Below are 27,737 nucleotides of genomic sequence, written 5' to 3' on the forward strand. Positions count from 1 at the left end.
GACCTGCCTGTAGCTCTCTTCGGGCGTCTGGCAACTCCGCCCTCTGGAGAACATATTGTACAGCGCCACCAAATAATCTTATATACTTCCGGTGTCTTGATATCATCATATTTCAATTATTATTATATTGTTACGCCACTTGCAACCATTAACATCTTTCTTACATTTCATTGTACTTACAGATATAGTCTGCCCGAAACGCTATGCGTGCTAGTGGCTTTACAAGAATGTAAAAACATCAATGCTATGCACTCTCATAATCCCAATGTACCTTCTTGTATATAAATAAATAAACAAATAAATAAATAAATAATTAATATATTGTCAAACAAAGTTGTAAAGTTACGTGAACCAAATTCAATCCAAATTGATTCCAAATTTACCCGATGGCCACTATACCTCTAGTAACCTTGACGACAGGAAGCCGGCGGCTTGTCAGAGGTACATCCTCTTCCCGACATTTGTCCTGAGGATTTTATCGATCGTTTGAAACTCAGCAGTGTTTTGGCATTTACGAATTCGGGAGATTTGCCGGTTTTTCTGTCCTATGTGTTTGTAGCTTGTTGAGTCTGAAACTATTGTTCTTTGCTTGTGTTATATCCGACCTTTTGAAAATGTGGTCTGGATTAATATCCTCCAAATTGTTAAGTATTTTAAAAGTTTCCATGAGATCAGCCTTGTCATGTCTGGTTTGCAGTATGGTTAGCCCTGAGGCCCTCAACTGTTCATGGTATGAGAGTCGATTGATTTCAGAAATGATTTTTGCTGCCAGGTGTTGACCTTTTCCCAAAGCAGATATATATCTTTCTAAAGATGAGGTTTTTGTTATACGTTAATTTAAGTAGGGGAGCACTAGAGATTTGTACAATGTATAACTACCTTATACCTTATAACTACCTTATAACTAAAGGTGGTAACTACCTACCTTTAGGAGGCGTCGAGGACCGGGCCTCGGGGACGCTAAGCCCCTAAACCATCTCAAGGTAGCCTTCCTTACCTTGACGTCAAAGTTTGGCTATTCATAGGTTTCGTCTTGCTTTCTTTTTATTCTGCAGAACCCACTTGTGCAACTTTCAGTGATTGGCGGATACAGATTCCACGGTCCTTTTCTTCATTAATCTGCTGCAAGATAATGTTGTTGATTTGATATAGTTGTGATGCGTTTTGTACGCTCCACTTGCAAAGTCTTGTATTTTCCTATAATGAAAAGTTGTTGTCAGTCTTCCAGTCACATCTGCAGTTCATGTAGGTCTCTTTGTAAGGCGTCAGTATCATTATCGCTTCTTACTTTACCATAATCTTAGTGTCATCTGCAAATTTTATGTTCTAGTTTGCGACAAAAATCATGCCAGAACTAAGTCGACTCTCATATAGGAACAGTTAAGGGTCACAGGGCTATGCAGGACTAAAAACTTTAACAAACAGATATGACAAGGCTGATCTCATCGAAACTTTTGAAATACTGAACAACATGATTTATCTGATTTACCTGATATTGATAATAACTTGGAGGGCTTTAAAAGGTCAGGCGTAACACAAACAAGGAATTACGGTTTATTTATTTTTTTATTTAACCGTTTCAAGCTCAACAATCCGCAATGTAGGACAGAAAAAAAGGTTATGCTTTTTCACCCTTAGATTTAGGGATATAAACCATTGGAACAGCCTACTCGCCGAAGCTGTAAATGCCAATACATTGTTGCAATTCAAATTAAAAAAAAATTAATATCGTTAGGGTAAAGGTAGGAACTTTGATAAGTCACGAGCTTCTTGTCCTTAACAATGTTAAACGTTAAGCTAAAATATATTTATCTCCCTAAATTTCACTAGCGAAAGGAAGCGCAACTCTGACACAGCACCATAAGCGACCACAACAACAGTAGTAGTATTCGTGTGGGCATCAAAACGGTTCAGTGCGGCAAGTCTCCCTCTAACATACGCATTTATTTAGTCGCCGCTCCTCTATCTACAGTACAAGACAACAAACACTTTTGAAACCTTGCCATTCTCAACATAAACGCGTCTCCCAACATTTGTACTCGTGCAGTCATCGGGAGGATAGAGCCTTTACGCAAACTGCATAGATGTAATAGGACCCATTATCTGGACAGATGTAATAGGACCCATTATCACCACACCAGAAATAAATATCTCTTTGATATCCCCAGAGTTAAACTTAATCTGTGTAAACACTCTATGCAAATAAAGGGACCCAGTTTATGGAACTCACTCCCTACTGAATTTTCAACTACCCAGAGTTCACAGGCTGCCTGATGCCTTATCATCTGGGATCACTGGGTGTTGATAGTTATTGTGCTGGTTTTCTGTATAGGGTTGGGTGCATTGCTTGCTTTCCTGTGGAATCTAGATGGTATCATGAAACATTTGCCTAACAGTATGTTCATCTATTTTAAGGTACAGTAGATTTTCACCAAGCAAGGACGTGTATATACAGTATACACAAGGCTTGGTTTACCCTACAGATAAATTGCATTGGCCATAACGAAAAAGCTTTACATGAAACATCTCCATATCAACATATTTAGCTCTATCAAATGCTCACATCAACTGTACACATATCCAAGACAACATTCAAGCCTGAAGGATGGTACTAAAACTGGCCATAATTTATGACATCCTACCCTGTGTGCATGATGTGTAATGTTATGGTTTTAACTCAGACATTTTAGATAATACTGGCCACCTTTTCTATAGTCGTCGGGATAAGAAGTCTTCACAAAATCCATTACAAAGAAGAATATATAATAATTTTAATCAAAATACACCATGTCAAAAACAAACGTCGGAAAAATTTTCAGGAAAACAGAAATACCTGCTCCACGGACATTGCTTTTAACAGGTAATACAAATTCTTCGCTGATCATAAATAAAGATTTTCCTGAAGAGTTTATTGTGCCATAGGAAGAGATCTTTGGAACTGTGCTTTATTGCTGGAGTTTCAGGTTTAATTTACATAAGTATTGATGCTAGAAGGTTACTAATTTATCAGTATCATTGTTATTGGTCTAGTTTTGCAGTATAAATATTGATTAAATTCGAACCGATACTTCAATACTTTTTCCAGGTGGGTATATTTCTTACATCTGACAAAAAATATTATGTGCATATTGGTATCACAGCATTGTCTTATTAGAGTATCAGTTAATGAGACAGTGCAGTACCTGTATCAATACTGTATTGGTGATAATATAGGCATCGGTTCACTTCTACATAAAGAGTAATCATTACACTACAGTATATGCAAAAGTGTGTGTAATTGAGTTTAGGTGTTTTGATTGTTTGCTTTTCTCAATTACTGTACCATGTCAGTATAACTATCTTAAAGGAAACCATTTAGTGACTACTAATGATTTCTTATGCTATTGACATAATCCATCTCATTGAACTCTAATTTTGGGTTGTCTATTGTTATAATGATAATTAATTAGTAATTAATAATAATTTATTTGTTAGCTATACAAAGGGTCAGATTATAGTGGTTACTTGGTAGGTATAGCATTTGTAGATGTTATAAAACCACAATCATGTACATCATTATGATTACTGTATAACTTTCACAGGTGTATAACTTTCAACATAGCCAAAATTAAATAATTTAATTTGTTTAATATTGTATAGTACAGTATATTATATCAACTTATTTATAAATAATTTTTTCTTTGTTTCATTTTATATAAAAATATTTTAAAGAGTTTCCTCACTTGCAGACACAAGTGAGGTTTGTGGCAGAGGATTGCTGTATGCTCTTGTGAACTCGCACCTTCGCTCTGCCATCTCTGTTCTCTACCTCTCCACGTCTTTGCCTTGTGAGGAAATAAAGCAGTTTATGAAGGAAGGTTAGTGTGTAGTGCTAAAGTATACAATATAATATGTTCTTTAGTTTTGTACAGTATTTTGCTGAGGGTATTTGATTAAAATACAGTATAGTAAAAAAGTATTATTGTTTTGAAAGGCATCAATTTCCTCTAGATAACCAATTATCAAAAGAAGGCACCAAGCCCAGAAAGCTATATAGTACCGTTTGTCATAGACTATTCAAAGGTTCCTTAATATTTTTCAGGATAGCTCAAGTTTTTCATAGCTCTCCAATACGAGAACAAAAGACATAAGACTAGCATTGTAAGAAAAAATTGATTCACCAAGAATTTTATTGAGGAACGCAGGATGAAATATGTGATGTAAAAGAACATTGGGAAAGAAAGATTTCTGATGATCCTGAAACTCAGAGCATTCTATAATGAGGTGCACAACTATTACTGGGACAATGCAGTTTTGACGTACAGTAAAGTGCAGGTGATTGTTCCAATAAGTGCCCACAAATTAATCCTACATGCCAATACATAAGCTAGCAAGAGATATTTCCCATTTCCTGTTTTGGTGGCAGGAGGACTGCCATACTTCAGGATAATAACTGCTCTAAGCCGATATTTTAATGTTCCTAATAAAGTTTTTAAGAGTGGCATGTTTACCTTTTAAATATTGATATCGACATTTATTTACAGTTTGATCTTATTTTACATTCAGCCCATCCCTGATAATGATAGTACTTTAGCAACTATTTGGTAAAATATACAAAAGTATACTATTGCAGCAACAGTGTTCACGTTCTGTATTACTGACTTAGCCAAGTTTACCACAGTTTATTTAATGACTCCCAAATTTGTTGTAATTATCTAAACTCATTTCCTTGAATTTCTTCACTTGCATCTTCATGAGGTGCCATCATATGTACAGTACCTTGTAATTCATTACTTCGTATTCCTTCACCTATTGCATTTCAAAGCCATCCTCTGCTTACCAATCATATTTTGTACAATGCTACCATGCTGTAATCAAAGAAGCTTTCAAATTTTCCTTGCTTAGATCAGCTTACGTATCATCTTAGCATAAACACCCTCATTATCTTATCCTTTCACCATTTTCATATTTAATTCCGAGATATTTAATTCCCTATTTTATTTATAGTTAAACCATCGTAATTATCATACATTTGTTAGGCGTCTTGTGAGAAGGTTCCGCTTAATTACTAACATTTACAATAGACAAGCTCAGTGTATTTTCTTGTATAAGAATAAATACAACTTGGCCCATCATCAGAACAAAGGGCTGTTGGGTACACAAAATGCAGTACAGTACTTTACTGACATTTAAATCTACAAGTAATATCATTTTGTGTTCTGCACTTGACCATGTTAAAACTATGCTTTAAACAGGGTTCACTCACTTTGACTTATTATGAGTGCTCCCTAAATCAGTGTAACCAAAACACCTTATCTAACCTCGCCTAGATCAAGCTATTTATAAACAACCAAAATACAGTATATTTATTTATTTTTGATAAAAAATGTGTAACGGCTTACAGTAGATTCAGCATGTCAATTGTTTTATTTATTTATATATATATATATATATATATATATATATATATATATATATATATATATATATATATATATATATATATATATATATATATATATACACATATATATATGTGTGTGTGTGGGACTACACATGTGTATCCACCCTGGCTGACACCTATGTACACTTCGGAGCTGATCAAGCAGGTGGGGCGGCCAACCACAGGGAAACAGCAAAATCACTCAAGTACAGGCGACTGGAAGGTCAATACCTCTTTGTTCCCATAGCGTCTGAGACGCATGGCCCCTGGGGCAAGAGTGCCTTGGGATTTCTCAAGGAATTGGGTTCCAAGCTCATTGACGTCACCAGAGACCCAAGGGCTTCCAGTTTTTTATTTCAGCGTCTCAGTGTGGCGATCCAGAGGGGAAATGCTTGCTGCGTCCTCGGTTCCTGTCCAGAAGCGGAGGAGCTTCAAGAGATCCATAACCTTTAGGCATTTGTCTTGTATGTTTTGTAACCTTTAAATACACAATAAAGGAAAAAAAAAAAAAAAGGGAAGGGGGTGGTAGGAGAAAAGCACACAGAAACTGTATTGGAGGGGGACCTACATTCCCTCCAATGCGTTATGTGTGGTTTCCTCCGAGGCTATGGGTCCCCCTTCTTCCAGCCAGAGGTGGTATATATATATATATATATATATATATATATATATATATATATATATATATATATATATATATATATAATATGAATAAACATTATTATACTTTTTAACTTATTTCAGAATCCTCAGCAAAAATAGAATTTCTTGATGTTGCTAGTGATCCCTGTGGTTGGGATAATGATAAACCAGAAATATCACTACAGCAGCCACTACACGAAATATTCAGAAACAGACATATTGGTATTGGTGGTGGGAAACAAAGAGTGGCATTGGTGATTGACAAGCTTGAAGATGTAACTCGTCATCAGGACTCTCTGGATGTTATAAGAAGCTTACATTTGCTGTCTGGAGGTAAATTATGATCAGCTGCAGATAAGTTTATTAGAGTATAAAAGTGCTAAGAGGAAGAAATTGATCCTAAAAATGGAGTCTGATTTATAGTTCAGGCCCATTGTCGATAAGGTATAATCTTGTGGTATCTTAATATACCGTAGTTCGATACAAGTGATCTACCTCCTTTCTTAAAAACTGGTACTACATCCACGACTCTCGTACTCTGCCTTACTCTTAAAGGCAAGTTTTTAAAATTTGCCCAAATAATTTGTAGTTTTTTTCTACCACAAAAGTGGCCACACATTTACAATGCTAACCAACATATATACATTTTCTTCTGTCCTCAATGGATAGGGTTAGAGATCTGTTAAGCATATAATTCAGTGATTTATTGAACAATCAGCCAAAGAAGGTGATTGTAGTGCTTTTAAAATGCTAAGTTAACCTACAAACAAATACACAGATTTATGTCTGTCCTACATAAACATTGTTCGAGGTGTCTTTACATAGCATCATTAATGTGTGTTTACAAAGGAGAAATGCAATTTGACTAGCTTCCACATACCATGTATACAAATACTCACACATATACATATACACATATACCTACCCATATCCACATATATATATATACATACACCTACTAACTACATTTAGGATCTTTGTAGTAATTGGTTATATGATGACCAAACCACTCATTGGAAAATGAAGAAACTACAATGTGTCTTCCTGTAATTGATTAATTCTTTCACTGCTGAACTATGAAAACCCACACCATTGCCCTGTTCAGAAGAAAGTTTTCTAAATGAAACAAAAATATGTAAACTTGTGTAGATAATTTAGAATGTAGAAAAATACTCTATCACATTAGCTAACAGTTTATTAACATTCATTATTTCCAATAATTATACAATAAATCTGTAATACTAATACCAAATAATATACACATGGAAAATACTGGAGGGCCAGGTCCCAAATCTACACAGTAAAATAACAACGTACTGGAGTGAACGATATGGAAGAAAATGCAGAATAGAACCAGTGGAGAGCAGAGGTGCCATAGGCATAATCAGAGAACACTGTACAGTATAAACAACAGAGGTCCGCGGATGTTCAACGTCCTCCCAGCGTAGGCTGAGGGCAGACAACATTGCAGGAGGCTAAGGTGATCCAAGAGCACTGAGAGAGAGACTGGCTCCCTAGGGAGACGCACCGTCTCCCTAGGGTGCGTCCTTTATATAGTCTGGCGGTGATGATGTCACAGCCAGTGTCAACGCAAGGTATTAACAAGTGCTGAGAACAAACTGCTAGTTTGTGGCTGGTGGCGCCTTTGTGTTGAGGCTGAACCACTGCTAGTTGAAGGCGGCTAACTGCTTGTTTGTAAAGGCAAACTACCAGTTAGTTGAGGCGCCCGGTTTGCCTCAGTCGTACCAGGCCGTGCCAGACCCTGGGGGTACGGAGAGGTGGAGAGGTAGCAGGACTAATGACTCACCTTGGCTGATGTAGAAGTGAACTTCCAGAACAGTGGCATTAAGGGTTAGTAGGAAAGGCAGTTCCACTGCTATGCAGGGAATTCACGTGACAATAGCAATAACGATTCATAATACTGTACATGGTTCCATTTATTATAACTGTCTGGTTGTTAAATACAGAACTGTCTACTCATATCAGAGTTTGCAGTGCACCTAACAATCTGGCCAAAATTCATTATTGTACCTGGATCTCTTCTCACTTTAATTTTAATTATTCAGTCCCTTACCAAAACAATTACACCTCTTGTAATCGGGAAATGATAGTCAAGCGAGAGGTACAGTAACTGGTGTCAACTCTTGTCAGGTGTTGGTGTCAATTCACCTAATATCATCCAGTAAGATTAAATGTAATTAAAATATAGAGTATTGAAAACAAAAACAAATTACAGAGTACTTCAGCATAACATGAATGAAAATACAGTACAGAGCTGAATACTTTTGTATGGTACAGTATTGTGTATAAATGTTACAACTAGAAAATATGAATAAGATTATACATAACATGAATACTGTAATATAATTTGTAATATAGTATATTAAATCTTTTTTACATTTATTTTTTATCATTAACAGATAAATGCCTCTTTCTTTTTGCTATGAATATTGGGAAATATTATTGTAATGATAAATATAATTAGTTTTCTGATCTTGTTGTGAAGCCTGACACAGTGATGAGTAATACTCTTGCATTCATTGTGATTACATATAACTGTATTATGATTATTACTTATACAACTATTATACTCCTGACAGGAGATAATATTGAGCAGCTAATTTTGTACTGTGGACGGGACATCATGCCCGAGAGCACGCTATCTGCCGTTTGTCACATTACTGCTGCAGTGGTTCATGTACTGCCCACCAACCCATGCAGCTGCAGGCTCATTTTGAGGAAGCCTTCTGGGAAAATAATTAAGGTGGTAAGCAACAATGATCTTTAAGAAATGTAATATAGCTTTTAATGAATTGAATATATATATTTTGGAAGCCCTGAGCAATAATACATATTGAGCATAGAAATGCAGTGCACTACCAGTTTTGCATGGTGTTATTTTCCTGGAGATCGCATCTATTATCACACCACTTGGTGTTTAGATAAACATCTTGTGGGAAAAAATATGTGCTTTATGATCAAGGATTTTGTATGTTCAAAATTTTTCAATGTATGTTCTATAAAACAAAGCTATACAGTGCTGATATTTACAATATGTCATAAAACTGCATGGCATGGAACTGAACTAGATTAAAACAAGTGATAAATACTGTGGTGGTAAAATCCAACAGTACAGGGTACATTGATGCAAATTGATATCCAACATGGAATTTCATAAAGCCTCAAGCTATTAATTTTAAAATTGTTTTAAATCTGAGCAGATGCAAGTGAAGGAAGGTGAGGAACATTAAAGATGTATGAGGGTGGACAAAGGCAGGCATATGAGGGGTAGTAACTGGAAATAGACTGTATATGCTTACTTCTGACTATAATATTTATCTTTAATACTCATATACTGTTCTTGATATCACTTTTACATCCTTTCAGCATGAAGAATTTTCTTTAACTCAAGATTTACAAGTGCAAGATATACATTTGACAAAGTCTAAAGAAGCATCATGTTCACTTGAGAGTGCAAATGCAGTTGCCATCTTGGCTGCACAGACAACTTTTAATCTTTCCCTCACAGATGATCAGCGAGTAGCAAAGAATAATCTGCTGCTTCCTCACACCAGGTAAGAAACTCTTAACGCTTTCCGACTCTTGGCGAATGTAAAAAAACAACCGTAAGTGCTCCCGGCGTTTTGCCGCGTAAGCGTAAAAACAAAAATGTGTATACTCTTTTTACTCTCATGACCTTAGTTCTCGAGCTACGTATTTCATTTTGGTACCAACGTGTTCGCAATAAAATTCTCTAGAAGAACATCAGTAAAAAAAGTCACGAAACGTATAGGGATACCAGCACCAAATAAATAACTACGAAGATGACTCGCCGTGAGCGCCCAACAGCAACAAAATGTTTTTACTCTTGGGATTGTTATCACCTCCACACTTGTCCTACAGCGTTAATTTTGGTATCAATGGACTCGCAATGAAATTCCCAACACGGTGATATGAATATAAGCGTAGAATAATGATTGCGGCCCGCCCGAAAGAGTGTGGGAAGTGGTGAAATTGTTACCCGGTGTCGGTGACGGGACGACACACGGCGCTTTGAAAGTTTATACTTATTTCATTCTCATGACATTATTATTCTATGTACGTCATTCATTTTTGTGTCAATGTGTTCGCAATAGAATGTTCTATGAGCCCGTAGGTAAAAAAGATCAACAAAGCGTAAGATAGAATAGCGCCAAATATAAAACAACGCTGGAACATATCAGTGAGAGTCAAACACACACGAAATGTTTTTACTTTTGTTATGTTTGTGAACCTTTCATGAACTTATTGTACCATGCAGCCTATTGGTGAGAAAGAGAGCCTCATGGCGCGCAGTTTGAAACAAACCCAAAGTAAATTGGATAAAAATTGAATTTATACAAATATTTTAAAAGAGGACATAAGTTTATGTCCACTATGCGGGAGCGGGTAGGCGAAACAGGACGCCGGGGTGCGTCCTCATCCCGCGAAAGTGTTAATTTGGCATATGTACACAAGTATTTTGAAGCATTGGAATGCTGCTGTAAATGAGTTTATTGGAGAATAATTACCTAAGTGTAGTTACATGATGAGAGTTGTACTCAAGTGTCCCATCTTTCCAGTACTTTGTCATGTGACATCTTTGAAACTACTGATGTTTTGGCATCCACCACTTTCTCGCTTGCTCCAACCATCTACTACTCTGTTTGCAGCAGAGAAGTAATATTTTTTGGGCATCTTTGTTTCCTCAATTTGAATCTATGACCACTTGTTCTTGAAGTTGCAGGCATCAAGAATGCCTCAATTTTATGGATTCTTGTTACTGTTTTGTATGTACTAATCATATTGCCTTTCTCCCCTCTAGCTTTGGCATATTTAACACCCCTGGCCTTTCCTTGTAGTTCTGAAAAAAAAAAGAACTGGAAGCAATTTAGTAGCATGTCTCTGCACCTTTTCCAGTTTATTGATGTGCTTCTTAAGATATGGCACTGTACAACCACTGCCAATTCCAGTTTTGGTCTCACAAGTCATTTACAGTTTCTTTGACATTTCACCATGCATGTATTTAAAAGCAATTCTGAAGTTGGAAAAGCATAGCATATGGTCCTCGCAGTATCTTTTGTGGTCTTCGGATGACAGAACAACCCCTAGATTTCTTTGTCAAGGTTCTCAATTGCATTTCTGCCTAATTTGTAGGTTGTGTGAGGCCAGTTTTTTCCTATTCCACATTTCATCACATGGCAAATGAATTCAATGAGAATAAATGCCAAGTGTTGCTCCACACACTTTTGTCCAGGTCATCTCGAAAGACCTGAGAGTTATCTAAGAGTCTTATCTTCCCTAGTAGCTTAGCATAATCAGCAAACGTGTTCATATAGTTCAGTATTCCTTCTGGTAGATCATTTAAATATACAATGAATATGACTGGTACAAGAACTGAACCCTGTTGTACTTCACTAGTAACATTTCTCCAGTCTGATACCCCACTCATTTTTCTGTCAGAATGTCTTATCCATGTCAACAGTAATTACCTAAGTGTAATTACCTAAGTGTAGTTACAGGATGAGAGCTACGCTCGTGGTGTCCCGTCTTCCCAGCACTCTTTGTCATATAACGCTTTGAAACTACTGACGGTCTTGGCCTCCACCACCTTCTCACTTAACTTGTTCCAACCGTCTACCACTCTATTTGCGAAGGTGAATTTTCTTATATTTCTTCGGCATCTGTGTTTAGCTAGTTTAAATCTATGACCTCTTGTTCTTGAAGTTCCAGGTCTCAGGAAGTCTTCCCTGTCGATTTTGTCAATTCCTGTTACTATTTTGTATGTAGTGATCATATCACCTCTTTTTCTTCTGTCTTCTAGTTTTGGCATATTTAATGCTTCTAACCTCTCCTCGTAGCTCTTGCCCTTCAGTTCTGGGAGCCACTTAGTAGCATGTCTTTGCACCTTTTCCAGTTTGTTGATGTGCTTCTTAAGATATGGGCACCACACAACAGCTGCATATTCTAGCTTTGGCCTAACAAAAGTCATGAACAATTTCTTTAGTATATCGCCATCCATGTATTTAAATGCAATTCTGAAGTTAGAAAGCATAGCATAGGCTCCTTGCACAATATTCTTTATGTGGTCCTCAGGTGATAGTTTTCTATCTAGAACCACTCCTCTCGTATTGGCATCATTGGCGATATTTGACGCCCTCTGATTATTGCAACCCGTTCTCGCAAATTCGTAAAGTCAATATTGACTTATTAACTACGTGCATAGGTGATATACTAAACATAATAGATACCCTTAAAAAGATTCATAGAAAACACCGACCTTACCTAACCTTGTTAGTATCTTAAGATAAGCATCTTATTGCTTCGTAATTACAATTATTACTTAACCTATACCTATTATAGGTTAGGTAATAATTGTAATTACGAAGCAATAAGATGCTTATCTTAACATACTAAGTAGGTTAGGTAAGGTCGGTGTTTTCTATGAAGCTTTTCAAGGGAAACTATTATGTTAAGTATGTCACCTATGCACATATTTAATAAGTCAATATTGACTTATTAAATTTGCGAGAACGGGTTGGATTATTTTGCACATTTGATGGTGCTACATATCCTTCCCGGTTTGGTGCCTTCTTTTGATAATTACCTACTTAATGTGAGGGGGGTTTGTGATATTGTATATAAAACAAATTCTTTGCAAGTGCTTACAGCACTTGCTTACAAACAACAAATTTTTCAGGATTCAATCACAAGGAGGAGAGATTCACTACACTCCTGACGATGTTGATGATTGGGATGAAGAGGATCCTGATGACGACTTAAACATATAGGCACTAATTGAAGTTGAAATGCAAGGTTTTAATTTATTAATATACTGGCATTAAACTAAGTTAAAACTCGAGTAATTAGAAGAAATGTAATAGTTACCGACTTCTGTGCTCTTCCTTCCGCCCTTTCAGTTTTACTTCTCCCCTTCACCCTTTTTAAGGTACATTTGAGAGAACATAAAAAGCATGAAGCCTTTATGCTAAGACTATTATTGTAACTAATGAATACCTTGTACAGAGTTGAGAGTAAGATGTCTTATAATAAATACTGTACTATATGGTCAATTTGTTTTTAAATTGAACATCTAAAGTGGAATAAAATGCCCCATTCCAAGTCGATCTTTTGGTTAGCTCCACGGTTGACCATTTCTTATCATATTAGACCAAATTAATTTACATGGTATACTTTGTCCCTGAGCTGAAGTAAGAAATTCTGTAAATGCATTATAATTTGAGGTTATTACAGTATAATCAAGTGTCAAGTCACCCACTCCTGGAGTTATATATAATACCCCAGGAGTGGCCCCGCCTATGTTCACATTAACCCATCTCCTTCCTAAGTTACTCTTCAATCCTTTAAAATCAATTATGTAAATCTGGGACCCTGGTGCAACTTTCCCCATGCCTTGTTGAATCTGATTTTCTTGTGATCACTATTCTTAAACTCATTCCCTACTTCAATGATCATTAGTGTCATTGCCAGAACTAATAATTTTCTTGTGTTGGCTTCATCATTTAAGAAATCAATCTAATTCTAAACAAGTCTCTCTCTGCATTCTCCATTTTATTAGTCCAGGTAATTCTACTAAAATTAAAGTTATCTGTTATGCAAACATTTAGACCTAGATATTTCTGAATAGATATAATTTCAATTTTGTCAAGGTTTTATTGGCCTATACATGATACCTTATTATTTGACTTGCATTATTTTTACCTAATTCTCTCCAAATAGTTTATGCAGGGGCCTAGGATTTTATTACCTGTGTTGCTTCATTGTAAATTTTCTAACAAATATTGCTATTTCCTCCCTCTTTGTCTAATTTTTCTAGATGAAGTAATTTTTATCATTTGGTTTTGAATTCTAATACAGTAGTTCTCATTCAACATTTATCCACATTTGTTACTGCAATAGTATCTATTGTATAAATAAAAAAAAAAAAACTTGCCTGCTGGAGACGAAAGTAACTCCATAAACTGATCTTTGCTCCCAAAGCATAGCTTCAATTCAATGCACACAACACTCAAGTTTTCCACATGGTGGGGCACCACTACTGGCCCACTGTAGCATTCCAGCAGAAGAAAAAAAACTGCACTAGAATGCATTCAATTGCATCAAGAATTGATCACATTTAACTGTGAGCTGTGTTTTACCTTGTGGTGGAATGTAAATGTAATGCAGATATCATCCACTTTAGAACAGTTACCACATCATTTTCTTACATTATGTGTAGGCTGTAATGGACGTAAAACAATTTAGAGCAGTGCCACAACTTATATAATCAAGCTTGCATCTATGACCATTATGTGAAAACAGTATCTTCTGTTAGCCTGGCCTCAGGCTGGGCTTGGGGAATAAAAGAACTCCCAGAACCCCATCCAGCAGGTTGGTATGCATGCGATTACTGTGTAGATCTGTGTATATATATATTCTCACATCTTGGTGCCTTGGTCATCCTGGAAGATTTATACATGCATAAATTTATGGACCAAAATTATAATTTTCTAACCTGCAAGTATAGTATTAAAAAAGATTATATAAAATAATTTTATTGTTTATATTATACATATTTTTAGTCTTGCAATATTTTACAATATTTCAGATTATTATAAAAGCATATCGTATCTTGGTACGATTGTCATATCACATATTGGTATGTCAAAGTATTTCTCAACTTGGATGACTTTTGCTCGTCAAATATCCATCGTAAAAAATTCTAAATATAATGCAAAAATCTACAGGAAGTTATAAAGGTTGACTATTTTCTCATTTTTTATACTTTGCTTCAGATATGAGGCCAAACTTAGTTTCAACACATACAATTCCCAGTGAGCAAAACATGCTCAAGCAACGTTGAAAATGTTTTAACATTGATTCATTGTGACAACACATTTTTGCAACTTTGCCCAGGAGGATGTAACATATATTGTTCATAATTTTTACATCAGCAAATATTTATGGTTAAATATAATACTGTACTGCACATTTTTAACTTACATTCCATGAGGCATGTATACAGTGTTTTAAATGCACATTAATAAATGTAGAATTCATGAAAATCTTTCATGGACTGGTCATTCAAAAGAAATTCAACACAAAATAACACACAAATTCATACAGTTTGAGGAACATGTTACAGATGAGGTAGCGCAATGATATTTTCAAGGTGGTGTGGAAGAAATACAAACTTATTAATACTGATGAAATAGATGCTTATTTTCACTAATTTGATGGGTATTACAGGAAACACATTATGATAAGAAGACAACTTTAGTTTGTTACATTTAGTGAAAACATGATCTGAGAACACCAGTACAAGAATGCTGGAAAAAGTGTGGAAACCCTGATGTTTATGGGCACGAGCATCAAGGTTGAGGGGCACTTTAAGTGTCAAAGATGAACATCATGTACATGAGTATTGAGGATGAAGGTCACGTATACGAGTGTCAAGGATGAGTTATGAAGGTTTAGGTAATGTTAAACAAAATGGAAGTATGGTTATGAGGCCATTTGCATTTCTGAGGCATGAGGCCATGAAAGGCTTTGGAAGAACTAGCTTGATAATGTTACAGGTACTAAATGGGTGACCAACTGGACACCAGAGAAGATAAGCCTTCATTAGACAATGGATGGGCACAACCTAGCATATTTAACCTCACCACCTCCCTCAATCCACTGAGGATGTATCATAAATTGTGTACAATTGGATCCAGTTGTATACCCAAAAGATTTGGCATTTTCATCACAATCTTTCAGAAATTACTTCCTCTTCTACAAGGCAGTCAGTTCCTATCCCTTCATCAATGCTTATCTGCCTGTTGGCACGCATCTTAGTTGCTTCATCGCTCTCTACACTACCCCTCCCAGAGTCGGGAATCTCTGAACATTCCAAAATGCCACCATCCTCTGGAATTACCATCACTTTCAATGCTGATACAGAGCTTTTCCTCCTCTGTATTCGTTCACAGGAGGATGGAGAATTGAAATGAGTCTCTCTCACTATTATAGGAATGGAATATTTTTTCTGCAAATGTTTAGAAGTTATGTTATCTGATAAAGTTCCAAGAGATGTATTATCAGAAATAGTCAGCTTTTCCAAACTGCGTGAACGTTGTAGTGATGAACTGCTTTTAGGACCAGCATTGAGAAGTTGAGAAGAAATAGGAATAATTGGCCGCTTTCTTTGATGTGTTGATAAAGACATGTTGCTACTGCTAGCGTGGACTTCAACTTGGGTAGCATGCAGACTTTCACAAACGGTATGAAGAATGCTTGGGGCAGACACTCTGCGTGCAGACTGGTAGTGCTGAGGGATAAGTACAGGAGTGTCCATGTCCGAGTCAGGGTCATCACTGCCTCCCATCACTGCACCTGAAGAGTAGGTTATAATAAACATCCAGCAGCAGGATTACTTTTTATTTCTTTAAATATTGAATATGCTGATATGCTAATTGCCTCTGGGAACAAGTCAAACCATCCTCCAAAAATATTAGAACCTATAGCTATGGATGAAACGTACAAAATATGAACTTTGTACTCAAAACAAATCACATTTTGTACTAATGAAATTCTAAAGTGCATAACAATAAGTGAAAGACTAGTCATAAACCTGTGCAAGGCCTAAATCATCAATCCTTGGCTTAACCTATGAAATCTTAGACCTAACTTCCTAGGCCTAGTATAGGCCCAGCAAGTTTGGTTTGTTGCCATCTTTCTTGGGTCCTCCACAAAATCAATAGTACAAAATGTGGACCTTATTTTGGGTGCAACAGTTCATATTTTGTACTACTATCCGTAGTAGATACAAGTACAGTACTATAATTTTTGATTGACAGGGTGGAATAAGTGTGGGAAAAGCATTTGCCTATTTGCACTGTAGTCCATCATGTACTCAGTCTCATATTGTTCCTCATTTCTGTACATCTATTTCTGCATTAAGTGAATCAAATTATTTTTTGGCAAATGATATGCCAGAGAAAACAAAGTAACTATTTGTTCTTCCTACAATATGCAGATCTTTCAAGGAAAGTTCTTCAGACATTATTAATGAGTTCTCAACAAGATATTAAGACAGTAACACAAATGTTAAAGGTTGAACATACCCCACTTTAGTTCATATATAAGCAGCATCATGCAGTTCACAAACATTATGTACATGAATAAACATTGATAAATTACAGAGATGAATAGTCTGGTGAAAGTTCACACAATACTGTTCTAAACTCTGAAATTCTAAATTAAGAGTTTTACTTTAAAAATAAGTACAGTACTGAAAATTAATATTCTAAATTTAATTTGTGATTTATTCACATTAAAAAATATTAGGCAATTTATTCTTAGAATGAGATGCATGTCTCCACTCAGCTGCGTCCAGTCCTCCACAGCTACCTGCACATCATGCACTAAATTTGTATAGTCGAGCATATGACATTCTTGAAATACAACCATGCTTCATACATCACAAATAGTAACTTGAGTTTAGAAAAGATAATCTGTATTCATATAATACAAATAAAACAATACTAAGAATACTATGCAATACCTTTCTCATTAAATTTCATCAACCCATTACACATGCATGATACTAATTAAATCTGAAATATACAGCATTTAATTTAGGCTGTACAACTCTACTCGATCCATTTATATCAAATTTATAATTATTAAAAAATAACAGGTACACTGCTCTACACCAGTTGACTGTTTGCGTTGACAGGTTCCTGCCGAGTAATTCCACAACACATCATGGACCAGTACTTTTGAACTCTCGAGAAGCAAAGACAACAGTATAACATTTCCAAGTAGGAAATTACTAGTCAAATGACAAGTTATAGAAAACATTTCAGATATTGCCATAGCATCTCCAGTAGAGAATTCACAGAAGGAACAAGGCAGCTGTAAAGATGCTGAGACAGCTTTAGTGTAAATATGTAAATGTTGCAAGACAAATTTGTACAACAATAATGGTAAAAATAAGAATTTAACATGCAGTTTCATAGACACAAAATGTAAAGTATGTGCGTATAATTAAAATATGTGTATGTAATAAGTTGATTCGAACAAACTAAAATGAAGAGACACCAGGCATCAGTTTAAGCTTAACAAAAGATACACGAGATGGTTTCAAACAAAACGGGGACACACCAGGCAGGTTAATACACCTGACATACCTGGCTGCCTAGCTCGCTTAGCAAGTGCTGGAGAAAGTTCGAACAAGCAGCAATCTGGAAGAATAAGCTAAGCTCTGAAACTTTGTCAAACTGACACCAAAATTCTGCGAGTTTCTACAGTGATCTATGAATACTCCGTTTGACATGGCACTGTGAATAATGTGTGTTGCTTTGGATGTAAAATTAAACCCTTGAATCCAGCCTATAATTAGACGAGTGATTGCATGGATATAGCCAATGTTGGGGCTACCTTAATTCAGCACAGGCATTCTGTTCCAATTAGGCACACTCATCTATACAGTCTACTGCAGCAAACTGGTCACCCTGAACATGTGAGCAATGAATGGGAGTCATACTCCTCAAGCTAAGTGCGGGACATCAGAGGGAGAATTTAACTTGATACATGCAAGCAACGTACCTTTTCCTCCCAAGATGAAAGAACAATAAGGCTAAAATAGAAAAAAAATGGACTACATTGTAACAGTTGTTCATGTGGAAAATGCTAAAATAGATCAAAGACAAATACTGTATAAAGATAATATTTGTAAAGATATAAGATGTAGACCAAAAGAATGACACACACAGAATAAGGCTAGACAACCATTATACTGAAACAGATGAAGAAATGTGTGAAACTGTGGAGAGGGAAAAAAATGCATTTAAATCAGTATTTTTAAATTGAGGCCAATTTTAGGGAAGGAAACGTGTGTAACCAGAAGTTCTCGTAATGCATGAAACTGAGGATACACAAGCAAATTAAAAAAGCTAAAAAAGAATAAATTGGTAGAATACAAAATATCATGCTGGGTCTTGAAAATACTTTATGCCAAACTATAACACTGTTCTCTCTGGACAATCTTGAGTAAGTCCCAAGAGAATGAAATATACTGACAATATGGAAGGTCAGCATTGTACCAATATTAAAATAAAAAGGAGGTGGGTGGGATAACATCCATTGAACTACAGGTCAGACTAACAGTTCCTGGTCATTATTATTAGACCTTAGTCATTTATGTGGAATATTACGTAACATGTAAATTGGACATCTAAGGTTTTGTTTCTCATTACTGGGGAACAGGAATCATTTAAGCTTTATCAGGGTTTCCTTTAGACTTTTTCTGACCATTTTCCTGGATTCATCCCATAACAGTTGATTAACTTCCAGGGACCTCTTTATTGCTAGGTTAACAGAGGCAGCTGTTCCCAGGTATCTCTCCCTGTCCACAAGTCATAACTAAGACAAATCAAATATGAGCCAACAGCACAAACAACTTTTGATATTTACCCAGTACCAGTGGATGACCTGACACAGGATTATAGTTACAAAGACCTCTAGACATGCCTCAGGCATTGGGTGCATTGATATTACAAATTCTATTCCAAAGGAAGGACAGTATAAATAAAAATACTATATAAATAATAATAATAATAATAAACAAAAAATTATAAATCATTAGAGAAGGATGGGAGTCAAAACAGCATTCTGGGTAACCCCAGACATGCTCAGTAGTTCCCTGCAGATCTTAGGTTAACCCCCTTCACTGTGCTCCACACAAGGGTTGTTTCATCGATGTGGGCACCACAACCAGGGTTGTTTTAGGCCTATCTTAAACTCTAAAACTCCCATGCTCACATTTGCTTCCTCAGGCCCCCATCTTTACAAAAATCCCCCCCCCCCACCCTCCACTATTAGTATGAATAATAAATTTATTTAAGATGTTACAGGTGCTCTGTAACAATGCACACACATTGCCCACATAAAAATTTTAGGATATCCTAGTGCATTAATGTGTATTCATTTTCTGATTAAGCGAAGTTAAATGGGAATGGATAAATGTATATTTCTTACCAAATGCCAGTAATCAAAGAATCAAGAAAACAAAAATCCAAGTAATGGGGTTTCAGTGTTTCAAGTTTCCAAATATAGGTAGTCATTTAACAGATCTGCTCTATTAAATAATAAATGGATTTGAAAACACATTCTGGAATGTTGTATTTACCTGAGTCTTGTGATGGTTTCCTGACGATGTTATAACTTTGCGTTTGTAAGATATCGTACTCTGCCATGAGTAGCAAAGGCGAGAAAGATGGTATGGTAGGGTCGGCAATGGAACCAGAGATTGTCTTTATGGGTACTGTTAGCAGACCAGAGCCAAGGGATGTCAGTGCCTCTTTCTGTTGCTCTTCGTTCTCTCGGTTGCGTAAGGATGAGAAGTCTAGAACACTTCCTGTTAGGAAAGAAGACATTATTAGATATCTGTTGTACTGTACAGTTCCTGCAAAGGGATAAATACATGACAATGATATTTTAGCTAGTATCTTGTTTACAAAAACTACAGCACGTTGAACAAATTCTTCATTCTGTACAGTATTTACTAAAAAAAATTAAGGCTTTGAGCTAACATGTAAAGCATTTTTTTCTGAGCCATATCATTCAGATAATCCCTCAAGTAAGATTCCAGTGTTTGTGAACATGGATCATGTACAGTCAGGAGGAGTGAAATTCAGCACAGCATCACAAGGAATTTTTCAAGTTTCCCTACAGGATCAAGTATATGCCAAGGGACAAATGATTCATGCTCGGTTGTAAATATCTGTCCGAGAATCAGAGGCCCATCAATAAAATATTTGAGCCCTTCAAAACTCTTGCTTGATATCACTGGTAACCACTAAACAAGCACTCTCTCTAACTATTGGCAGGACTCCATGGTCACACACTACCAATCACCAACAGGTGGCAGTTATGTGTTCAATCTCAGTCCACTGACTAGCAAACCCACATGCTACCTAATTCTAAGTACAGTATGTAGTAACTGTGCAAATAGGATATGGAAAACAGAAAGGCAGAGAATGGGGGGAATAGCCAAATCTTATGGTTGGAAGGGAGCCAATATTACGCTTAAATCCAGATTGGGTTTAAGACAATATAATCCCAGTTTTTTAAAATGTCACTGTAATACAGTACTGTATGTCCCAAACTATAGAAACATTTAAAAGACAAATATGTTTGCTGTAGTACAGTATAACAAATTATTGTACTTAAAAATCATGGAACATCATGCACATGTATCATTACCTGTAAACTACAAATACAGTACTGTAGGTAATTACACACACACACACATTACCTGTGTTGGAGTGTAGTGTAGAGGTGCGATGGTGGCAGCTTCCTCGTCTTCGATCCCGGCTGCTGATAGGACACACACACGCCACAATCTCCTTCCTTATGCTTCGATTATAGAGCCCATATATAATGGGGTAAAACACACTAGCCGTAAAAAGCAGCAGTGTTGACGTTACCTGCCCATAGTAGTCAATATGAAATTTGTTCAGATTTTGATCATTTGATCAAATTTTAACAAAGTTAGAATTTCAGAAGTACAGTAGAGTATATACTGTATATCAATTGTTTCAATCATTGTAATTTCGATTTAGTCTTTCCAAAATAGTGAGCACACGAGTCACTACAGTGACTGTACTTATGCAACCATAATGCAAACTATTCGAAACATGTGAAACTATTTTCATATCTATATATTTCTACATACTGTTAATGATATAGGGAGTTGATTTTGGACATGAGGGGAACAGGTAACAGACTAAAGCCAAGGCCAACCTTGACTGAGGCAAAGGCTCTATCTGCATTCGAAGCTAATCCCTGTTTGCATGGACGTTGAAGAATGACTAATTAATGATTATTGGTCATCAAGCAAGGTAAATAAACAAATTGACCAAGTTTGATACGCAACTTGTTATCCACATCTTATATTATACAGTACTAGTATTAAAAATAAACTAAATTGCTGTTTTTGTTATATTTGAAATATCATATGTTTTGAAGGAAATTTAAAAGGAATCATATGAATCTATAAACAAGAATATATTTAAGGAAATTTATCATGTTAGATAAATCTGGAAAAAGTAGATGTGCAAACATTTATCATAGTTAAGTATGGTACATATTTTACACATTAAATATACACAACTGTATAACTCTCAGGACAAAAACAAACAAGACTGACCGTGACCCAATGAGGTACAAGAGAAGAACGTTCCTGACCCAGCACAGCCTCGGCTACAGCCAAGGCAGAGTACGGAGCCCAAGTGAAAACGTGTGTCCCAACCACCACACAAACAGTTCTGTATGAAAACAAAGGTCATCTTGGTATGTTATCTGTAAAATTTGTCATATTTTGATTTTTTTAAAAAGTACACCGTTCTTGTAGTTCTAAACGAATATCATATACAGGATGTATATCTATAAAATAGTTAAGCTGTTTGTCATTAGGAGACACCTAGGTGGTACAGGGTTTACCCCATTGCCACCTTTAAAGGGATTCAGCCCCCTTGGCACCCTTTATGAAGTCAGTGGAGATGAAATCTTTGGAGCCAAGTCCTTAACGTTTTTTAGTTTCTGTATAATATTACAGAACTCTGATATTTACACGCAAAATGCATGTTCTGATGGCAAATTTGTATTTTGAGGGCTTGCAATACTTAAATGGTACAACTTTTTTGCATTTAACTTGGACATAACTAACCTGAAACCTTTAGCTGGTGAAGCTTCCCAGCTCCATGATGGTTTACGTCCTCCAAGACTCAACTTTTTCTTTATAGTTGGACGCATGGCGATGCTACTTTGTGCTCGTCGCAGGCAAGGGCGAACTAGCTGGGGCTGCTGCTAATACAAGGAAAATGTTAGCCCCTATTTAAAGGAACAGTTCATGATTATTAAATAACCAGGTGTATTTCAACGTGATGCATTTTTTCTTTTTTTACACAAGAAGGCACAATGGGTTGTGTTATTACAGATTTTGGCGATTAATTGGCATATTTTTGTGAAGCCGCTAAAATGATTAGCCTGATCTTCGCATCATATAGTATGCTACATGCAGAAAACAGTTATTTAAATAATGCTCATAAAAGAAGGAAAGTACTACCAAGATACAGTAGTAAGTGCCACTACTTTATAACCAAGCATTAAGTATACTACTTATAAAACATTAAATGAAGTGAATATCTAATCTTTCTACAAAAGGAAACCTTAGCTGTTCTATGCCACTAAAGCAGTAATTAAGAAAATTTATAAAATGTAAGCAGTAGAGTACTGTACAGTATTAGCATTTCCTCATATGTTGTAATGGTTTGTAGGTTAATGCAGCTTATTCTACCCAAGGGGAAGTCAAGCCTTATAAAATAATCTGTACTATGGAAACAACAGGTGTACCTATCATAAACTTACAAGCAAAACTAATTCCATCTTCAGCCAACATCATCATGTTGAAAGAAAGACATCAGCCAACTGCCATGCTAACAATTATATGCATTCCACATTTTTGTGCCTCACCTGGCAGAAAGAGAGCGATCTCCCGCAGTCAGCCAGTTTTCTTTTGGGTACCAGTGACATGTAGGCAGCATCACTCATCTGGAATACATGGCACATTCGGCCTCAACTTGTGCCAGAAACAAAACAAATAACCAACTGGCAGGTGCCATACTAGAAAACATGAGAAATTAAGACTTGAAAGAAAGACACTTACCCTGTTCATGCCTGTGACACTACGACTGCGACAGGGAATGCCTTGACTAGAAGCAGCGAGAGATTGTGGTATGATGGAACTAGGAATTTGCAGATGTCCCTGTTCCATTAGTCAAGGGTTGACTTGATGTGTTCTCTATGGATAGCCTTGATCCACTTCTTAAAGGAACACTTAACCTGTTTTCCACGACACCTAATCCACTAGCCAGTGGAACACCCGATACATTCTCCAGTGAAGGCTCCGAAATATCTGGTAGACAAGGCCCATCCAGACCGACAGAAGAGGGGTCAGGAACTACCGGTGAGGAGGTGGCTCCCAATACTTTTCCTACACTAATTCGTCTGCATTTATTTCGTGCAACCTGCAGCAGAATGATTAAAATTACTAGGAACAAAGAAAGTTATCGTGAAGTGATAATTTTTATACACACAAGTACATAATAATTTTAATAATAATAATACAGTAATTAATAATATAAAAGACAATCTGAAGTAACAAATGGTTACAAATATTAAGATACCTACCACAATAATCTACTACTGTTAGTATGTTTGTTACAGATATTGTTTAAAAAATACTAGTGGAACACTAAAGCTATTCTGAACTCTCAATTAAACTTGCTACCCATCAGGGACACAAACCTGGAGAATAAAATGGTAGCAGACGAGCATTATGATAACAGGAACGAGAAAGACACTTAAGACCCAGACTGCAGTATAAGATGGGGACACAGCCCAAGCTACCCCACATCGCCCCTCTGCTCCACAATTCTTATACCTGCCAAAATGAAATTGGGGTAAAGATGTTAATACAAACTTTATATGAATACATTACTGTATTGTAGCAATTGGGAAACTAAGCCATATTACAATATATAAGACAGAAAATCACATGTTGCTTTGTCAAGACATACAAAATATATAATAAGTGATGTGAAGTATAATTTCCACTTCAATAAGAGAGGTAGTTAATTAAAATGCAGAATAATAAAATATTGCTATCCAAATATTTTAATTTAATTATATATTAATTATCTACTGTATCTGACATTGTATTGTACATGGAACATGAATGTAACAGATTTCAAGATTTAAATAATTACAAAATTCCAAACAGTATGGGAGTCGGTGACTTAAATTCAAGAAAAAGAAGGTCTGTTTGTTGTCAGCCATTTTTTATAATTATTCCTAAATCTTATCAAATTAAAAAATCAAGAAAAATCCATTTAGACATTAAATTACTGTACAGTACTTCAAAAGTTAAAATATTACCCGTAACCATGAAACTGGGATTTATTAGTCAATATACTTTCCAACTATCCAAAGGTGCTTTTTACCAGAGTTTATCCGAGAGCCACTAATACTAGTGGCCTCGACAAGGACAGAGTTGGCGGCCTGTCGAAGGTCTCCCCCATTTGCCTTGATGATCTTTTTCCAGCTGTACTTTAAAGTTAACAGTAGTTTTGGCATTTACGGCTTCAGCGGGTTGGCAGTTCCATGGTTTAATTACCCCTCGAGGGAGAAAATGCATCTGTTCTCAGTCCCACATTGTGGCTTGTTGAGCTTGAAATCGTTGCCGTTTGTTTGTGTTATATCTAACCTTTTGAAGAAATTTTCGAACATCCTCCAAATTGTTCAGCATTTTAAAAGTTTCAATAAGATCCACCCTGTCATGTCTGGTTTGTAGTGTTGTTAGCCCTGTGGCCGTCCACCGTTCCTGATACATGAGTTGACTTATCTCTGGAATGATTTTTCTTGCCCGGTGTTGCACTTTTTCCATAGCAGCTATATCCTTCTGAAGATGAGGTCTCCATGCATGGATACAGTAATCCAAGTGGGGGCGCACCAGAGATTTATACAATTGATTCACTACTTTTGATAACTACTTTTTTGATAACCATATTCTATATAATTTTAACTATAGAAAAATATAAATAAATAAAGTTGTGGAGGGGTTGTAGTATATAATTAGATAAGAGACCTGGACCATCCCAGTAGAGGAGGGAGAGCCGTGATGAGAGCCTGGACCCAGCACCAGGCCAGCAGCACCACACACCGGCTGCCTGTCACCATCAACCCGTACACCATAGGCCGCACTATAGCCAGGTATCTGTAGTGTAACCATCATGATGGGGTTAGGGTAGTCAAGCTGCCAAAACAACCTTAATGTAACACATGATCAACATCACGATTAACAGTCAGGAAGAGTCGTCGTTGTCGACGAGGATAAAGTTGATTCAATATTGATTTAACGCTGAATTACTCTTGTATATCGTGATCACTGGAAAATAGTTTGAAACCTATTACAAAGAACTAAATAGTTTGAAAACTTCTTACCTGTCTAAGGCAATAACAGCTACTGTGATGGCCGAGGCTGACGTCACTAAGTTAGCGAGGAAGGCTGCCCCCTGACACAGGGTATCTGAGGCTGCCCACCACTGCCCTCCCATGATGTCCTCCTCGTGCTGTCCTTGCAATGGGTGCATCCTCCTCCTGCTCCCATCATCCTCCTGACCTTCCCAGCTCCCCTCATTACCTTCCATTAATGCAGGATCACCACTGCCCTCTAATCTTTCGCTCTCATTTGGATTTTTCTGGGTATTATTTTTGTAATCATTTTTACATTTTTGCTGCCTAATATTCGGCACGTGGGTATTTGGCAGGTACTGGGAAGTGTGTGAAGGTTGGGGTGTGGTGTGGCTCTGTATGGTGAAGGTAGTGTGGCTTGTGGTGGGTGAGGTGTGGCTCTGTATGGTGAAGGTAGTGTGGCTTGTGGTGGGTGAAGGGTGGTGAGGTGCCGTGGGGGTACCGGAGCCCACCAGGAGAGGGGGGTGATGGGGTGGTGGTGTGGTGCAGGGACCCACCAGGAGGCAGGCCACCATACCCGGGAGCACCACAACCGCTAACACCAGGTTGCTGGCAGTCAAGCTCAGCACCAGCCTGCAACACAAAAACAACTAATTAACATTAACACTGGCCAAATACCCACCCAACCACTCCTTGTACAACCCCCAACTTACCCATCAACCCCACCACACCCTCCACACTAATCACCTTCACTGATTAAGTGCTTAATTCCACACTAGTTTCTCTATCAGCTACCTCACCCTGTCAGAGTAAAAGAGACAAATGTATGTGTATATATGTATATAAGTATATGTGTGTGTGTGTGTGTATGTATGTGTATAAAGTATATGTGGAAGCTGATCAGAATTTCATTTCATCTTTGTAAATACACATTAATGACACTATGTAAGAGACACATCGAACACTTTATGTAGGGCATACGTAAATCTGTGTATTTATGTATTTACCTATGGAGCTTAGCCTAGCATTTTAAAAGCACTACAATCACCTTCTGTGGTTGATTGTTCAATAAATCCCTGAACTATACTTTTAACAAATCTCTAACCCTGTCCACGGAGGACACGAGAAAATGTATATATGCTGGTTAACATTGTTAATGTGTGGCCACGTCTGTGGTAGAAAAAAATAATAAATAATAATAATAATAATAATAATAATAATAATAATAATAATAATATATATATATATATATATATATATATATATATATATATATATATATATATATATGTATGTATGTATGTGTGTATGTATGTGTGTGTGTGTGTGTGACTTCAATACACAGAAAGCACAATAGCGAGATACTGTACATCAAATGAACAAATCCACATTTGATTTGTTCATATAGACTTGGTACTGGCCAACAGGGAAATACTGTAGTAAACACCATCCAAATAGGTTAATAGAGACTGATATAGCCAGTTAATATAACCCAGACCCACACCAGGCGCCACATATTGCCCACCTATGTATATGTGGCCAGCATACCTATACTGTAGTTTATGCTATGTACGCGTGTACATGTGCATTTACTTAAAGTATGTGTGTGAGTGTGTATCCATGTAATGTGATA

General features: G+C 36.6%; 2 protein-coding genes across 4 annotated transcripts in view; one reads left to right on the plus strand and one right to left on the minus strand.

Annotated features, from left to right (window-relative positions):
• Nucleotides 1-1,837: 1,837 nt before the first annotated feature.
• Nucleotides 1,838-13,745, plus strand: Elp5 (Elongator complex protein 5). Of its 3 annotated transcripts, XM_045761203.2 has the most exons (7): nt 1,889-1,971; nt 2,416-2,860; nt 3,729-3,857; nt 6,167-6,397; nt 8,665-8,831; nt 9,452-9,639; nt 12,783-13,745. In XM_045761203.2, exons 2-7 carry the CDS (start codon nt 2,788-2,790, stop codon nt 12,871-12,873), a joined length of 879 nt encoding a protein of 292 aa, XP_045617159.2. In that variant the 5' UTR covers nt 1,889-1,971; nt 2,416-2,787; the 3' UTR covers nt 12,874-13,745. The 3 variants fall into 3 exon arrangements, with proteins under 3 accessions (XP_045617161.2, XP_069157346.1, XP_045617159.2); XM_045761205.2 differs by having other exon boundaries at nt 1,838-2,860; nt 8,665-8,828; XM_069301245.1 differs by having other exon boundaries at nt 1,847-2,860.
• An 876-nt stretch (nt 13,746-14,621) lies between these two features.
• LOC123769845 (uncharacterized) overlaps nt 14,622-27,737 on the minus strand; it is a 47,669-nt gene continuing 34,553 nt past the window's right edge. Inside the window, 12 exon segments of the mRNA XM_045761193.2 lie at nt 14,622-16,459; nt 18,259-18,312; nt 20,259-20,486; nt 21,387-21,558; nt 22,281-22,398; nt 22,800-22,936; nt 23,606-23,683; nt 23,799-23,895; nt 23,897-24,159; nt 24,440-24,575; nt 25,779-25,907; nt 26,135-26,737. Coding sequence (XP_045617149.2) covers nt 15,831-16,459; nt 18,259-18,312; nt 20,259-20,486; nt 21,387-21,558; nt 22,281-22,398; nt 22,800-22,936; nt 23,606-23,683; nt 23,799-23,895; nt 23,897-24,159; nt 24,440-24,575; nt 25,779-25,907; nt 26,135-26,737 — 2,644 coding nt within the window. The 3' untranslated portion in view covers nt 14,622-15,830.

The sequence above is a fragment of the Procambarus clarkii genome, chromosome 45 (genome assembly GCF_040958095.1).
Source record: "Procambarus clarkii isolate CNS0578487 chromosome 45, FALCON_Pclarkii_2.0, whole genome shotgun sequence".
Lineage (NCBI taxonomy): Eukaryota > Metazoa > Arthropoda > Malacostraca > Decapoda > Cambaridae > Procambarus > Procambarus clarkii.

What these genes read in the sequence shown, in the direction of transcription:
- Elp5 (XM_069301245.1), top strand. Translation starts at nt 2,788, where the DNA reads ATGTCAAAAACAAACGTCGGAAAAATTTTCAGGAAAACAGAAATACCT. An exon ending in ACGGACATTGCTTTTAACAG is followed by an intron (nt 2,861 to 3,728) that starts GTAATACAAATT and finishes CCTCACTTGCAG; the next exon opens with ACACAAGTGAGGTTTGTGGC. An exon ending in CTGCTGCTTCCTCACACCAG is followed by an intron (nt 9,640 to 12,782) that starts GTAAGAAACTCT and finishes CAAATTTTTCAG; the next exon opens with GATTCAATCACAAGGAGGAG.